The sequence below is a fragment of the Zerene cesonia genome, chromosome 8 (assembly GCF_012273895.1).
Source record: "Zerene cesonia ecotype Mississippi chromosome 8, Zerene_cesonia_1.1, whole genome shotgun sequence".
NCBI classification, from domain to species: Eukaryota; Metazoa; Arthropoda; class Insecta; order Lepidoptera; family Pieridae; genus Zerene; species Zerene cesonia.
In genome coordinates this window covers 8412871-8428995 of record NC_052109.1, presented here as the reverse complement: position 1 = coordinate 8428995, position 16125 = coordinate 8412871, and the positions used below count along the sequence as shown (strand labels likewise).

General features: G+C 36.3%; 2 protein-coding genes across 2 annotated transcripts; one reads left to right on the top strand and one right to left on the bottom strand.

Annotated features, from left to right (window-relative positions):
* Positions 1-4259: 4259 nt before the first annotated feature.
* Positions 4260-7924, bottom strand: LOC119828454 (putative tyrosine-protein kinase Wsck). Its single transcript, XM_038350607.1, has one exon. The coding sequence runs from the start codon at positions 7707-7709 to the stop codon at positions 5499-5501; it is 2211 nt and encodes a 736-aa protein (XP_038206535.1). The 5' UTR covers positions 7710-7924; the 3' UTR covers positions 4260-5498.
* Positions 7925-8324: 400 nt separating this feature from the next.
* Positions 8325-14017, top strand: LOC119828779 (putative leucine-rich repeat-containing protein DDB_G0290503). Its single transcript, XM_038351030.1, has 5 exons — positions 8325-8484; positions 8558-10432; positions 10644-10787; positions 11224-11439; positions 12481-14017. The coding sequence occupies exons 1-5, from the start codon at positions 8463-8465 to the stop codon at positions 12963-12965; spliced, it is 2742 nt and encodes a 913-aa protein (XP_038206958.1). The 5' UTR covers positions 8325-8462; the 3' UTR covers positions 12966-14017.
* The last annotated feature ends 2108 nt before the right edge of the window (positions 14018-16125 follow it).

Here is a 16125-nt window from a genome sequence, read left to right as displayed (position 1 = left end):
GGTCCAGGGGGGGGGTCACGTAGTTTAAGTTGTTCGTTTACCTCACAAGTGCCATCGCTAGTACAGAGCTCTAAGAGTTAGCGTTACCCGCGACACCGGCCGCGCATAATAAGATGGTATATAAGTACAAAATATATGAAAATGTAACCGTTTATATACGAATCGGCAGATGTTATTCTACTATAGTGTGTAAGGAAAGGAATTGAGAGTATATCTCTGATCTAATTCAATATTTTAATCGAATCGCAGCCGCGACTCTTCCGATATAATTATAATCGATATGTTGTAAGTTCAACTGTCCAACGACATTCGAGAACTATTGTTATATATACGTGTGTTATGTAGGTACCGAGCGCCGTAGTTGCATTCTAATACTTAGTTTAGGGTATCGTAATATTATAGGTAATGCTGTTCGTTCTAATCTGATGTTTCGATTTCTCTCCTCTCTTACTGTACTTTTAACTTAATTGGGGGTAGTCGTGGTTAACTTGTCAATTATATTGGTTACGCATGGTCGCGACCCTGTACGCTGTTTTGGAATTGACGTTGATTTTACTTTGACGTTGTGTATCGTTCCGTTTCGTCGGATTTCAGTTGTCGTGACGACAGAAGTCGTTCGTTTTAAAAGCAATTAAGAGCCAAGTCGCGATCGTGCCGGACCCGCAGCGCGCCGGCGAGCGCCGCGCACCGCGTCTGTCTGAAGTCGATTCTACAAGCTCAATTTACTTCGTTTAGGAATACATACTTGTAAGATTACGTCAATTATTCGGAAAGCTGACATTACGAAACCGCGATGTGATGCAAGCGGCGCGATCCGAGAGGGAACAACGATCGGGGTGATATCTATATAGCTGGCGGCGTGTTGCGAGTTGCTCGCGTGCCGGCCGCGTTGCCGGACTCCTTCTGAACTCTTGTCCGTCTCTCTCTTCTCGTTTTATTTGTTCTTTGCATCGTTCCCGGCCCCGGGAATCGGCGCACATTCCACCTTCACCGTCTCGTACATCGAAACCGCATCCTATCGTATATAGTTGTAGTGGTCACTCTCAAGGTTTGTGCCGTGTCGTAAGTTTTATCTGAACTCACCCGCGAACTCGTACGTTAGAGGACGTCGTTGTAAAGAACATTTAAACAATTTGCGTAGTTAGTTATCGGAAAAGATGTATAGATAATATTAAACTCAGAAATGTTGTTGTTATAAAATTGTTACAATATTTGAGAGTATATAAATAATAATCGAATCTTAGGGCGGTATCTGAAAATGTTATCGTGTGGAGAGATAATAAATAATAGCGGGACGTCTCGGCGTCGCAATACAAGAGTTAAACTGTTTCTGTGATACTGACTTTGTGTCTCGCGCCGCCCCGGCGTCGCACTCCCTAGGCAGTAGCCACGTAGCTGCACCGCATCCGACTTTCCACCTGTTCCTCTACACCAGCAAGTGTCTCGGTAGCTTGCGACTTTACCATTATGTCACACTCGATTGCGTGTGTCCTTTCTAGCATTATTTAGGTGTAATGGTCCCGGAAACCAGCTCTTTTGAGCTTGAAACACGACGTGTCGTAATATTCCGTGATATGTACTTTCCATCAGGTCTAATCTTCTAGTGTTAGTTAAAAAGAAAGACATTGTGGCAGCCGCTTCTCGATTCGTCGAGTTATTACATTAGTAGGATACGCGATCGAACATTTATCGGTGACAGGTTGTGCCCCATTATAGTAGCGTTAGTTAGTTATATCGAGCGTTACCAAATCTCTCCCTCGTTTTTAGTCCGCACCCCGCACCCCGCACCCTTACAACCGCCGTTACGGTTAGGATATTCGATGTTATAGGCTAAGGTAGCTAGTTATCATTCTTCATAATAAATTATACCGTAGTAGGCGTATTGAGCCGGGACGGGTGGCATTACAGAGCGGCGGCTCCCCGGCCGGGTCGCCGATATCGCCATATTGCGGCCCCGGCTCCGCCTCGCGCAGTGTTCAGACGCGACCCGCCCGGGGAAACACCGCGGTCCGTTTCTTATCCCCCTTTTAATTTTAATAGCTAAATGTTGTTGAATTTGTTGATAGAGTGGTTTATCGTAATTAATATTTAAGTAGTGATAGTTGGGTATAGGAAGGCAGCCGTCGGGTGCGCTAGGCTAGGCGCTAGTAAGGTTCGATACTGTGTATAGGAATTTGGCTGTGTACGAACTCAACATTTTGACGTCATTACAACACCGCTTGCCGTCGACGCGATTCGCCCGCGGCCTCGCGACATTCGCGACTTTTCTGTATATAATTGCATAACATTTTCATTTGCGTCTCCTTGCTCATTGTCATCAATTTATTAAAGACTGAGGAATCAACTCTCGCGACATCGTCACGAACGCGTCCCCGACCCAGGGAGTTCCGCCCTCGCGGAGACGGTAGCGCCAGTACCGCGCGCCGCTCCTTGTGAATCTATCGGCTAATCTTAAATTAATTTATAAATTATATTGTAAGTGACACGTTTTGAATGTTTCCATTGAACTGCGCGTACCTGTCTGTCACAACGCGCCGCGGACGGTACTGTGTCTCGCGACGGCGGAGTAATTGTAATATATTAATTGTTTAATTGTCATTAAAATTGTATCGTTTCATGCGGCGTGGGCCGCGATCAGCCGCCGCGAGCGAATCGCGCGGTACACTCGCTCGTGCGAGCACAGTCGTGTGCGGAGAGCGAACCGCTACGTCCGTGCAAATGTCGCTTCGTTACCCTCGCCCTCGTGTGCTATACACGAGGTGGTCCTCCGAGCCGGATACTATAAAAAAATCCACGATTTGACAATATTTCCTTTTTTTCTCAGAAACAACCCTGAAATAATCTTGCAACAATCCTGATGGCGTTGCAATTTATTATATTTTGTGTGATAAAGTGATAAAAAGCGAGAGGTAGGTTGCCCGGACGCAGCGACGCAGCGATGGAGCGTACCAAGTGTCAAGCGCCGTTCAGTCGTTGTCTCATCAACCTTTACACATGTTGAGATTGATATGTTAAACTAATTCTATTGAATTGTACTTGTTGCGTATTATAAGTATGTATAGTGAGCGGCCGCGCGCCGCTCGACGTTGTGTATATGATATGTTAATATCATTGTTTGCGGTAAAACTTTCAGTGAAGGAATTATAATATTTTTATTGCATATTATTAATTTTTTTGTTATCTTGGTTTAGAAACGGGTCTGCAAATGTTACGAGATAGTTAAGTTTCGAATGCAATGTTTTGAATTTTAAATTCGCTATTATAGTCAAAGTTACATAATTTAGTTGTATTCTGATAATTTACTATTGTTTTGCAATGTTGATAAGAGGTCAATGAAGGTTACAATGTCTTAGTGTTAAAGCTGGAAACCAATTTAAGGGTACCTTGAACATTGTCTATAATTATTATATTAACATTAAATAAATGCAAAAGAAATGTAATCTTGTTTTACTTATTTTCCTTACCTTACCTTCAGTCATGTAAGATCGAAGTCCCATACGAAAGGATATTTTCAAACATACACATCCACACGTGATCATAGCACACACGTGTAATCAATCATACTACTAAAAGAAAATGGCAACGATTATAATATAGCTTTATCTCTATATAGAGATATAGCTCATATATCACACATATATATACATCTTGTGGTCCTTGGTGTTTTATAAATATTGTTGACAAAATTGAGCAGCCTCATGTTGCAACATTTTTTAAAGTAAAGATTTACTAGTATTATGTTATCTGTGGATCCACTATCCTAGTATGTCACGTGGCACCTCAGATTCGTATGAATTAGGGCTGTGGGCCTAGTCTGCTATTATAATAAGAAACAATAACCATTCGATGGACACTATTACAAACTAATCATCATAATAATAAATTTATTGTTCAACAAAAACTAAATCGTGGTAATAATAGTATGTGTATTAATAAAATAATGGCAATGATTTGAGATTTCAAAATTTTTCAATAATTCGCGCCAAATCCCGAGGTATGAATCCTAGGAACTAAATTGTATGGATATCTTAAAGGATATATATATACAAATGAATTATACAATCAGGTCCTATGTCCCGCGGATTCGTCTAACTCTCGATCGACTCGCTCGATACTTATAATTTGACATGAGTAATATTACAAGGTGTCATTTAGTGCCCCTATTCCATGTAATTATTTATTCTGTGGTCTTTCTAAATTGATTATTTAAAAAGAATATGCCCTGAAATAAAATTAGGAAAGGGTAAAACAATACCAAATAATTTTAATAATTTATTACATTCACAGTTTGTACGACAGACATTGGACGGAGATATAATACTTAATTAAAAAAACAAGTAAACATTAAAAAGGAATGTAAAGTGACTCGCTTATATAATATACATTTTTAGTCATAGATGCCTTAAATTATACTTAAGTGTTAAAATTAATTGTGAAACATAAAAAAATATCATACTATATGCGTTTCATACTCGAAAGCATACTTTTTTAAGGGTGGGCAGAAGTCTAAAGGGATTTTTGTCATAATTATAATACAACATTCAACATTTTCATCCTTCTTTTTCTCATCTACATATTTACTGTTCTATAATCTATGTAATTAAATAGATACTCCATATTTATCTAAGATATCTTGAAAAAAAATATTACTGAGAATACATGACATTGAATTCATTCTACTCACATAAAACTGTCAATTAAGTACATACAATTAATACTACATTATTAGACTAATAATTATTATCTATGTATATCTTTTAATATCTAATAAAGATCATGCTTGGTTATACGAATTATCCTGAATTATGTGGCTAATGTAACTGTAATGTAAATGTAATGTGTGGCTAACTTTAATTAATTATTGTAGTGTACAGATAAATGTACAAATTTTTATTTTTCAAATTCATACTACTTAAAGTAGTTATTGTAGGTTTATGCTTAAACATCAAAAGATTATTTCTTTATTTATGTTACATTCAAATGTAATAAACAGTCAAAACCAATTTTCGTCTTAAAACATCAGTCAACTATTTATAACTGAATCGACATCGGTCAAATCCACATTTGGCTGACTATTGCAGTCAAAAGAAGTTTTTAATTTGTGTATGAGTTTTGACTGTAACATATACATTACTTTGCATAAAATATAAGCCAGTACATGATAATTCTTTGGGTTGAACTTGTATATATAGTCCCTATATGAAAAATGGTACATGTATTTCATTTATAACTCATAAATTAATTATTCAATGATCTTAGTGTAAATAGTCACAAAAATATGGTCTCGCCATCAACAAATACTTATAAAAAATCAATAAAATCACAATACTGTCAGATCTTACAAAATCACAACTAAAATATAAAAATATGTAAATTTTCAGCTTATAACTATTGTCTCATCATGTTACATGTCATTATATAAATGTTTGGTTGTATTTGATTAGCTAACAAGCTAATACACACTTCAGGTAGCCTGAAATGTGAATGGAGGCCTTCTGCTATGAAACCATCTCATATTCTGGTACATGAGGTTCATAATTAAATCCGTTGTAGTGTGTGAAACTCAAGCTCCTTGTCCCAGGACCATCGATAAATGGCAATAGCTCGCTCTGCAGGGCAGAAAAGGTAGGTCTCTCATCAGGATCCACTTGCCAGCACTGTAAGCATATCTGGAATAGCTCGTCACCAACATAAGATGGCTGAGATGGTCTCATACCTCGGAGAACTCGAACACCTACATCGTTATTAGCGGTGTGGTGGTACGGAGTTGCGCCCAGTGTTAGTATCTCCCACATCAAGCAGCCAAACGACCAGACATCTGCTTTAGGTATGAACCGTGTCTGTCGCAGCATTTCGTACGACGTCCAGCGCGTGTAGTCCGGCGTGGAGTGCAGTGGGCGCATGTGGGACAATCCAAATCCAGACACCTTCACCACACCGTTAGCAGCCATCGAAATGTTACGGCAACTAAGTTTCTTATGCACTATCTTCTTACTGTGCAAATACTCCATTCCATTAGCGATAGCTGCACAAATTTGAAGTAGTCTGGTCTCGGACAGGAGGCAAAACTTATTGTTTTGGAGATCCCTGTGCCGGCTGTGGAGCAGCATGTCTTTTAAGTTTGCCTTTATATCTGGGAGTACTACAAATAGTGTAGTACTGGTTTCACAAATACCAATCAAGGAGACAACATTTTCACTTTCAGTTGACTTTATCAACAAATCAAGTTCTTGCAGCATCAGCTTCTTGTCAGACTTATCCAACTCTCTGTCAGATATTACTTGAATAAGTCCAAATGTCTGTTTACCCTGATGTTGCACAGTGCCTCTCATAAACTTGCCGTAGCTACCTAGTCCTACGACACTTGATATATCAATATCAATTATATTTCTTGGTATATTCCACAGGTTTCTCTTTAAATTGCTATAATAGTCCACTTTATCTTCTTCGTCTATAAGAAAGCCAGAGTTTTCTATTTCCAAACAGGGTTCACTGAGGCTCAGAGGCATGGACTGGGAGCCTCTTTGCAAGCGAGCAAAATGTATTCTCTTTCTTAAAATGATAAGGAGTCCTAACCCTATCAACAACAGTACAACTCCAATTGCAATTCCAGCTCCCAAAGCTACTACCAATGGTGACACCTCTTCTGGTTCATTGATATTTAGAATTATTGTTTTTGTTGACTCAGCATATCTTATTTTCTTTACATGGTTTCTTTCACTTACAACACCTAAGGAGACATCAATTTCATTAGTGAGGGGCAATGGAGCGTTATAGAAACCATTGTATGTAGTTCTATCACCAATTACAAAATCATTTTTAATATCATCAGGGTCTAATTCAGCTGTGATATAGTAAGTTAAACCATGTTCTTGGGCATATGAATAGTTTCCGAGTTTCTCTGTTATTATGCCTTGTTGATATAGTTCAATGGACACTATGATTCTATACATAGAAACTGGGCCATTTACATTTCTTGCCTCAGGAACATGTACCAACATTTCATCCCCACGTCTTTGAAGGACTTTTATATCTGGAGGGCTTGGGTCCGGTGTACCGATCAAGGTTTCAGTCTGTACTGTCACATTTGCTCCAATCTCTTCAAAATTCATGGCTGCTACACTAATATTGTACAGTGAACCTGGTTGTAAGTTAGGAAGTTCACTTTTCAGAGTGGTATTCTGCACACGCCATTCCAAAGGTTGTATGGTAAAATCAGCATAAGTTTTAATTATTATGGCTCTTATTACATAACCAGTTATTTGGGTATAAGCTTGAGGAGGTGTCCACTGCACTCTAACTGTAGACTCGGTTATATTAGTCACCTCTAGTGACATAGGTGGCCCAGGAATAGTTACTTCCGTATCATAGATGCTGGCTGCGTTTTCTCCACCACAATGTTGAGTTTCGTTTTTTGGACATGGCGTGTTACACGCGTCTAAATCAATTTTGAACTGACCTGGGGAGTTCCCACAAAAGCAGGTAGATTCGTTCCCGATGAGCGCATATTTGTAAAAAACTTGTTCACATGCGGAAATGCAGACATCGACCGATTGTCCAGTGTGCGTATTGAGGACATCGTCGGATAGTTTGTAGCAGCCGATGTAGTCACCGCGGTCCGCCAACGCATTTTTAGAATACAGAATTATTATAATTGCAATAAGCAAATGAAGCCGCTCCATTGTTGATGTGACTTGATATTGAGTCATACAATAACAAATTATCTATTATACGAATTCATATTGCAACAAACAAATTTTGAGAAGGCGTACAATGTACATCGATCTACTGATATTTTAACTAAAATCACTTCGCGACCGGTACACAGGATTGTTTAATCGATGAGTAACGATATGCAGAAAGCAGAACAATCGTTAACGCACCCTTTCAAGTTTATTGACATTCTTGATTCTTGAGATGCATTTGACATTTGAATTTATTTATTATGTTCACTAAAACTGAATCTACATGGCAATGGCATGCAAGTTTTGTCTATGTAAATATCAGTTGAATAATGGAACTTTTTCATAAAAAGAGAAAAATGGACATATGTGTATGAATTGTATGTGTTTAATTTTGCATTTTAACAGCAATTAATAATCATCATACAAATGTGTAGGTTCATCAGTAATTAATATTTTGTCTATCGTTTTCTTATTCATTCATCTGTTTTATATATATTTTTTTGTTTAAATTAAATTCAATAAGTGAAATTATGTAAGGTAATAAGGTAGGTAGGTACTAACATTAAAATCGTAAATGGTAAAACCGATAACTTTTAATAATTCATCGCATCACTAAACTGTCAGTTAAGTTAACGGGCAACGGCTTACGACACTTAAAATTTCAAATCAAAAATAAAACGGATGAAGCCAAATTCATATCAAAGTGGCGTTTGTTAGCTGTTTATGTTATGAAGTTTTATTTTTATATCGAAAAAGTGAATAATTCGATAATTAAAAATGTCTACACGTTCTGGAAAACGTATGTATTATACATAAACAATTTTGTAATAAAATACACTTGTACGTAATGTTGACATTGTTTTATTTTCTAGGTATTCATAGCTCGTTTATTGAGGAAGAGATTAAAATTAGTGAAGTTCTAAAGCCTAAACGAAAGACTCGTAATAATAAACTCAAAGAAAATTGTGACATCGTGGAAACTGTGGTAAAGAAGAAGCATTTTGTGCGATATCCTTCTGAAGATGATGTTGATAGCATCGCCGATTGGCCACCGGAGGCCACTAAATCAGTGCATAAACCGCAACGAAAAACTTTACAAGAAATCAATGGCTTCGGTTCGGAAGATTCTGATATTGAAAAGAAACCAATAAGACCAACTCGACGCACTAAGAAAATCGAAGAGGAAATTATTTCAAATGAGATTCCTTTACAGGAAGTAACCAAGAAGTCTAAAAAGAAGAATAAAGTTTCATTAACGGATGGAGGAAGTAAGAATGAAAATGGTAAAATTAAAAAAGTATCTAAAAAGAAGAAAAAGAAAAGGTCTTCTATAATTGAAGAAGAGAATGATAGCATTGAGCCATTAAATAAAAGCAATATGTCAGTGGATTCATTTCATAGTGCTGCTGGCAGTACTCTGGAAAATCTAAATAATTTAATGAATCAGAAAGGAGAATCTTCACCCAAACTGTTGGAACCATTTAATGAATGTCATGTGAATAAAAGTGTTTCACCTTTGAAACAGTTAGAAGACCACAAAGTAGTTAATTTAATAACTATCAATGAAACTGAACAGAAATGCATCAATCATGTGGAGAAAAAAATTAAGAAGAAGAAATCTAAGAAAACGTCATTTAATACTGAAAACAAAGATGCTGTTGAAATCACATTGAGCGAAGCACCAATCCATACAGAAATTACAGAAATCATTCATGATAAAAAAGCAAAAAAGAAATCAAAAATAAGCAAAAACATTGTTGCTACTGAAAATATTGAAACAATTCTAAACAGTACATTCGAGAAAGAAAAACCAATTGGTAAGGCAAGCGTACAGAATTCTACATTTGAGAAAATTATTGAAATACCAATTGCAAAAATATCAACTGAAGAAAAAGTAAACAACCAAATAAAAAGGAAGTCTTCACTTGTTTTAATTAACAATTCTAATGAAATGAATAGCTCTAAGGAACAAAAACCAAATGGTTCTCTTAAAAGCTTAAACAGCACATACGATAAAACGCCCGATTCTCAAAAGAAAATAAGTAATCAACAAGAAACTGCACTTAATACAACATTCGAAAAGGAGTGTACTAAATTGGATGTAACATTCGAAAAAGATAAACAAAACCCATTGAATTCAACATTTGAGAAATCGAACGAGAAAGTGAACTTAGACACTACATTTGATAAAGAAAGTGCGAGCTCAAAGAAATCATCCTTATTAAGTTCTGACAGATCAATTATGACTGATGATAAGTCAAACAACTCCCGCATAAGTATAAGTGACGATTCAAGAGACAACATTGTTAACACAACTCCAATGCTCATTGAGAGCAGTCTGGAAAGGTCATTTGTAAAACAAACATCACCGGAACAAGATAAAACTGAGAGCCAGTCGAAAGTATCTCCACATACACCTTTAAAACGAGAAGGGACATTTACAAAGGAATCTAATTCTCCGCTTGCAAAGAGCGCAGAGAAGACTCCTTCTAAGCGAGCCTCAGTTGCCTCTCCAGGCCGTACTCCATTTCCATTTTCGAAAAGTTCATCCAAAGATAAGAGTATGCTTAATGTTACAAGATCCATAGAAAAGTCTAGAAGATCGTCCCTCATTGATCTGCCGAGAGCCACAAAGGTGATGTTTTGTAGCCCGGTGAATAATCCGGTGATCATCAACCAGATGAAGGGGAAGGTTATTAAGTCCAATTTGAAAGGGTCTAATAAGAGCTTTGTCTTCAATGAAAGTGGTAAGTTATCATAACAAAAAATTATAATTTGTTCTACATTTGATATTTACATATAATTTTTTTCTTAATAAGAATTTTTTCAACAGAATCACATATTTAATACTGTATAATTTTACTATTAAATGACATTGTTATTTCCTAAATGCTATTTAATTTTCCTAATGATATAATGTACAGAGTGTGTACTTTGAACTCCTGTAATATAATTCAGTGTCGGATGCGGTACCATCAGCTCGCAAGCGCTCGTACACGCAGAGCGACGCCGATGACGTGAGCGTGAAGCGCAAGAGGCTCGCCGACGAGCTGCAGCAGTCGGTGGACCGCCTGTCCAGACCTAGGACTGCTAGTGCTTCTGGTGTGAATTTTTTTCATATTTATTATTAAAGTTCAACTTTATAACTATAAAGAATGTGGTATGCATACTTCGAAAAATTTCGGTTGAAATTCAATCATCATCATCATGATATTTATTCCCACTGACAGGCTTCCAATCAGGGCTCAGGCGATATTCCACCATGCTGGCCAAGTGTGTGTTGGCAGATGTCACATGTCGTTTAACTTTCGATTCTAGGATATGCCGGTTTCCTCACACCCTTCGACGTTTCGAGCAGTGATGATGTTATCCACATGTGCAGATAAATTAAAAATCAATTTATTTCTTTCACGCTCGCGTAGACCTTGGAAACTTATCGATTCTTATTCCACTTTTTATAGCTAAACAAAAACACCCTTTATCACACGTAAACCAAGAAGTAACGACTGATAACTTATAAATAATTCAAACGTTCCAGCGAAACTGCAAGACACCACACCGTCCAAGAACACACCGCAGAAGTCAAAAGAAAAGGTGTCGCGCACCAAGCTACCCAACTTCGCGGCGTTGCATCAGAAGCAGTTCAGCAAGATGGAGTCGCTGGACGAGTGCCAGGAGCGGAAGGCCAAGCGGGCGCGCAGGATGCTGGCGCGCGCCGACAGCGGGGGGAGACTGCCTAGTCCGATACGTAAAGGTAGTGGTGTCTTTTCAACCGACTTAAAAAAAGATCAAAAATTTTTCAATTTCTTTTCGGCTTTGTTAACTTTTGCCTGGGTGAAATGGTATTGATAGTGTTTAATTCGAAATGTAAAAAAAGAGGACATGTTTTAAAAAAAAATTATTTACAAAATACTGTCAAGTAACTGAAAAGCAATAATAATGAGAAGATGTTAAGAAGGATTGTCATTCAAAATTAAAAAAAAAGCCTCATATTTTCAATTCTTGTTTATGTCACAATAAATTGTATCATCAGCTTTAAATTTCATCACTACAATAGCATGCTTTATTTATCATCACAGGTGATGTCTGAAGCATAGGACATATATTTATGAGATTGATTATTAAAATTTGATTAATAAAGCATTCATACTTTAAGTATTTTTATGCCGTTTTTATCGTTACTGTTTAATCTCATTGATACGGTATATGAGTTCGCATTAATATAAAGAATAATTCTCTTTAATTTGTGTGTATTCAACTGCAATTTCGTAATAATTATGCACGTGCGATTCGTGACTCGTTCGGCGTTTTCAGCTTCCTCTAATCGTATGATGACGTCACTCTTATCGAAGTCCTGCTCGTATGTATTTATACCATAACGTGTGGAGAATGTAGGAAAAAACAACAATAATTAACAGTAAGCGTTGCCTGGTAGAGATCGCTACCTACCAGACCGCCTTTTGCTAATTGTTTTAATGAGAAATTTTATATATTATATTTTTAAATATTTCTTTTAAGTTTTTTGTTTGCCTTTATATTATATATATGTATATATATATATATATGTATTTTGTAATCAATAATTAGTATTCAGTTTATATGGGCCGTAGTTTTAACTCGTTAAAATCTTTTTACTGTACTACTGTAACGTTACCTGAAATGAAATGAATAAAAAAAAAATTAAGAATTTCCGTGAATGAATATTCATTCAATAACAATTGTTATTTACTAGTAATAAGGGTCATGTATATAAAACCTATGAATATGTAAATGACTTTTCGTTTTATTTTTCCAGATTCGAAAGCAAAGAAAACGGAGACGCCGGTGAAAACGCGGCTGCCGACTCTGGAGTCTCTCAACCCGGGGTACACGCGGTTCGGATTCAAAATGAACTCCGACGTTAACCCGTTCGCCAATTCGACAATGAATGGCGTCAAAACTGACATCTCCACGAAAACTAACCTCAACTCAACGAAAATCGACCTGAACTCAACTAAATCCGACATATTCAAGATTTCGACAGCTGACGCCAATCCGTTCATGAATATGACAAACACACACACACTAAAACCGAAGCGAAACGAAATGAAGAGACAAACAGCATTGCCGTCCCTTGCTGGTTCTACGGTGAGGAAAGAGATGGCGAAACAGACGATCATGCGAGAGAAGTCTTTCACGGAGAGGGCAAACGTCAATAGAAAAGAGAATAGGACTATAATTAAAGGTGTCAGAACGAATCGACGGTTCGAATTGCAGATGAAATTAAGGAATATTAATTGACGTGGAGTTGTTAGGTTAATGTTATGTAAAACCTACGTTTAATATATGACCAAACTAACCCCACCTGATACTTTGTAATATCGTGTATTTAAATATATCTGATTTAAATGAAATGTGTTTATAATTGCGTATCACTGTATGCTATATTGATACAGTTTATTTAATGACTTCCGTCGATTTTGACATTTTATTTACATTAAACTGAAATGAAACCATAGTGACTTATGATACGAGTGGTTTGTTCACAAATATAAAAAATATATGTATATATATTTAGTTCTCTGTAGATTCCATATAAATCCAACTAATCAAGAACCTATGTATTTCATGTAAAATAAATGTTTATAATGACGCAATTTGATAGGTCTATCTATACTAATAACTAGCCCGCGGCTTCGCAAGCGTTAAATTCGAAGTAATACCACTTCGACGAAAAGCGAGTTTGTTTTATACTATGTAGTGATGTAAAGAGTGTGTTTGCCTAAACCCGCTAACCTCGGGAACTACTGGACCAATCTCATCATTTCACCGTTGTATGCGTGATTCCTGAGTAAATATACCGCCTGGAAAATCGGGGCGGACTGCACGGTCCGTCATCTCTTAGAAATAAGTTATTTGTATATTATAGTATTTTAAAAAGCCTTAATAGATTTAATTTTTTAGTTTTATAGCATTGAAATGCTTTATAAATGAGAAATTTTGAAAGAATAAAAAAAAAATTGATCACGAGGCAGGATCCTGCCTAGATTCTTACTTTTCGTTCTACGACACATAAGGTAGATTTTTAATTATGTTACTTTATAAGACTATATGAATAATATAATATAATCAAAATAATGGTTAAATATATAAATTGTATTAGTTTTTTGAAAGTTCAAAAAGTTACTACGTGGATGATATATTTATAAAAATTAATACAATTATAATATTTTGTCACATTTTCTATTCTATCGTATATTTTTGTACAAACTCGGTATTTTAATGTAACACTTATATAACAGTATTAGATATAACGGCGTTCATTTTCAGTCGTGCCATTTTGAATTTTATTGATAGGTTTTTTACTTAATATAATAGTTATTTTTTATGAGGCCTTTTATTGTATACCCTATATTATATTTCGTCACATACTCAATATATACTACCTATATTATATTATTACTAGCTGCACCCGGCAAACGCTGTTCTGCCTTACTCTTATCATTTAGGGGTATGAAAAATGAAAAATAGATGTTGGCCGATTCTCATAGATACCGGATAAGCACAAAAAAAATCATCAAAATCGGTCAAGCCGTTTCGGAGGAGTATGGCAACGAAAACTGTGACACGAGAATTTTATATATTAGATTACAGTGTCAGCCGGACGGCAGGATCCAACAGACAATGCGTCGGGAGGACATAAATATTTACTTATACGTATATTACAGTAATTTATTTCTTATATAGAATTCCATGATTTGATTGTACCGTTGCTAGCAGCCAACGAATTCAAATTTTGCTTTATTATGCTTGTAAAGTTTATACAACCTTAAAACTAGTCACTATCTAATTTCGTCCGATTCTTCTCGGTGGAAACTACTTTTTAAAACGGTGGCTATTAGAAAAAAAAGACGTCCTATTCATAAATTTTTGTAAAAATATACATTTTACACGGATAAAATTCCTGTTCAGTGGCGTTGGAACACTTTGCCATAAGCATATTGAGCACTAGAGACTTGAATGTTGAATCTATATGTGTTCAGAAAATCTTGTTTTTAACCGAAAACAACAAATACAATAGATAGGTACTCAAATGACTCCTAAATTATAAATGTACATTTCATTAAATCGGCCTTACAGGGACAAGATAAAGTCGGTAATAGCGAATCATCGACTCGTGATTTCTATTGAGGACGGTGTCAATTCTCATGCACATAATTTAATAAAGACAAACGTTACATACCCGTTTAGCTCTTGGTCGGTGAATAAAGGAAACCGACCCAGGAACATGGGGAAGTAAGTTTTAAACTTATTTCAAGAAATAACTTTATTGATTATCACTGTTAGGTACTAGACGCCATGCGGTTTCACCCGCGGACGTAACCAAGGGCGATAAGAAGTATTTATATAACTCATGTGTTATTCTGATGTATAAGCTACATTACATTTTTGTAAAGTTTCATTAAAATCCATTCAATAGTTTTTGCGTGGACGAGTATCAAACATACATCCTTTCATACTTAAAACTTTCGCGTTTATAATATTAATACTATATGATAGCATTAAACTGCGAGACCGACCTCCTCCTGTCTATAACATACTTATAACATTAAAATAGTTTCAACAACTAACATGTAAATTGCTCACTTAAACAGATGCGAAATCTTTCTGTCCCATACCTCATACGACACAGAACATGGCTTGCTTGCTTAATGCCTAATAATCCAAATGCCTAGTCATAATGGCCTACCTCAAAGAAGATTAGATTATGAGATACCTACAGAAAAGCCTAATATAATAATTTATCTCAATAAACACAAACCTATCGCTTGATATGGCGTAGCAATCATATGGGGATTAGAGATTACTTGATAGCGATACACAAATAATGTGCAATGTTCAATCAAAGACGTACAAAATTTTATTTAGTCTACGCGTACAAAGCCGCGGGCGGAAACCTAATTATCAATATTCAGCAGCTGTAGCGCCGATCTTTATTAGGGTACCTGCTTGTTTTCCTAAAGTGCCTCCGCAAATTCGCGCCGACAGGTGAAGAATTTAATTTGTTTACCGGAAAAACCTCGAAATAATTTCCTTCTCGGATGGCAAAACACCACTATTTAATAAAGTTTTGCAGCTACTCAATACAATTGTTTTATAATGTAAAATCTAACTTACATCATCCTGTTTCCTCTTCCTCAAACCTCCGTAATTTTTCATCCCCGTCTTCGATCCATTCCGTATACTTTAAGAACGTATCTCTTAAAAGCGGCCAACGCATTTGCAGAGACATGTTCATGAACAGTGATCATCAAGCGAACCACCAGCTTAGCTTGCTCTAACAAAAAAACATACTACTGTGAAGCATAAACATAGATAATAAATAGTTTTCATTTCATATTTTATCTGTTGTCACTTTGATTCTTTGACACTTGTACCATTGCGCCATTACTCATTGTTA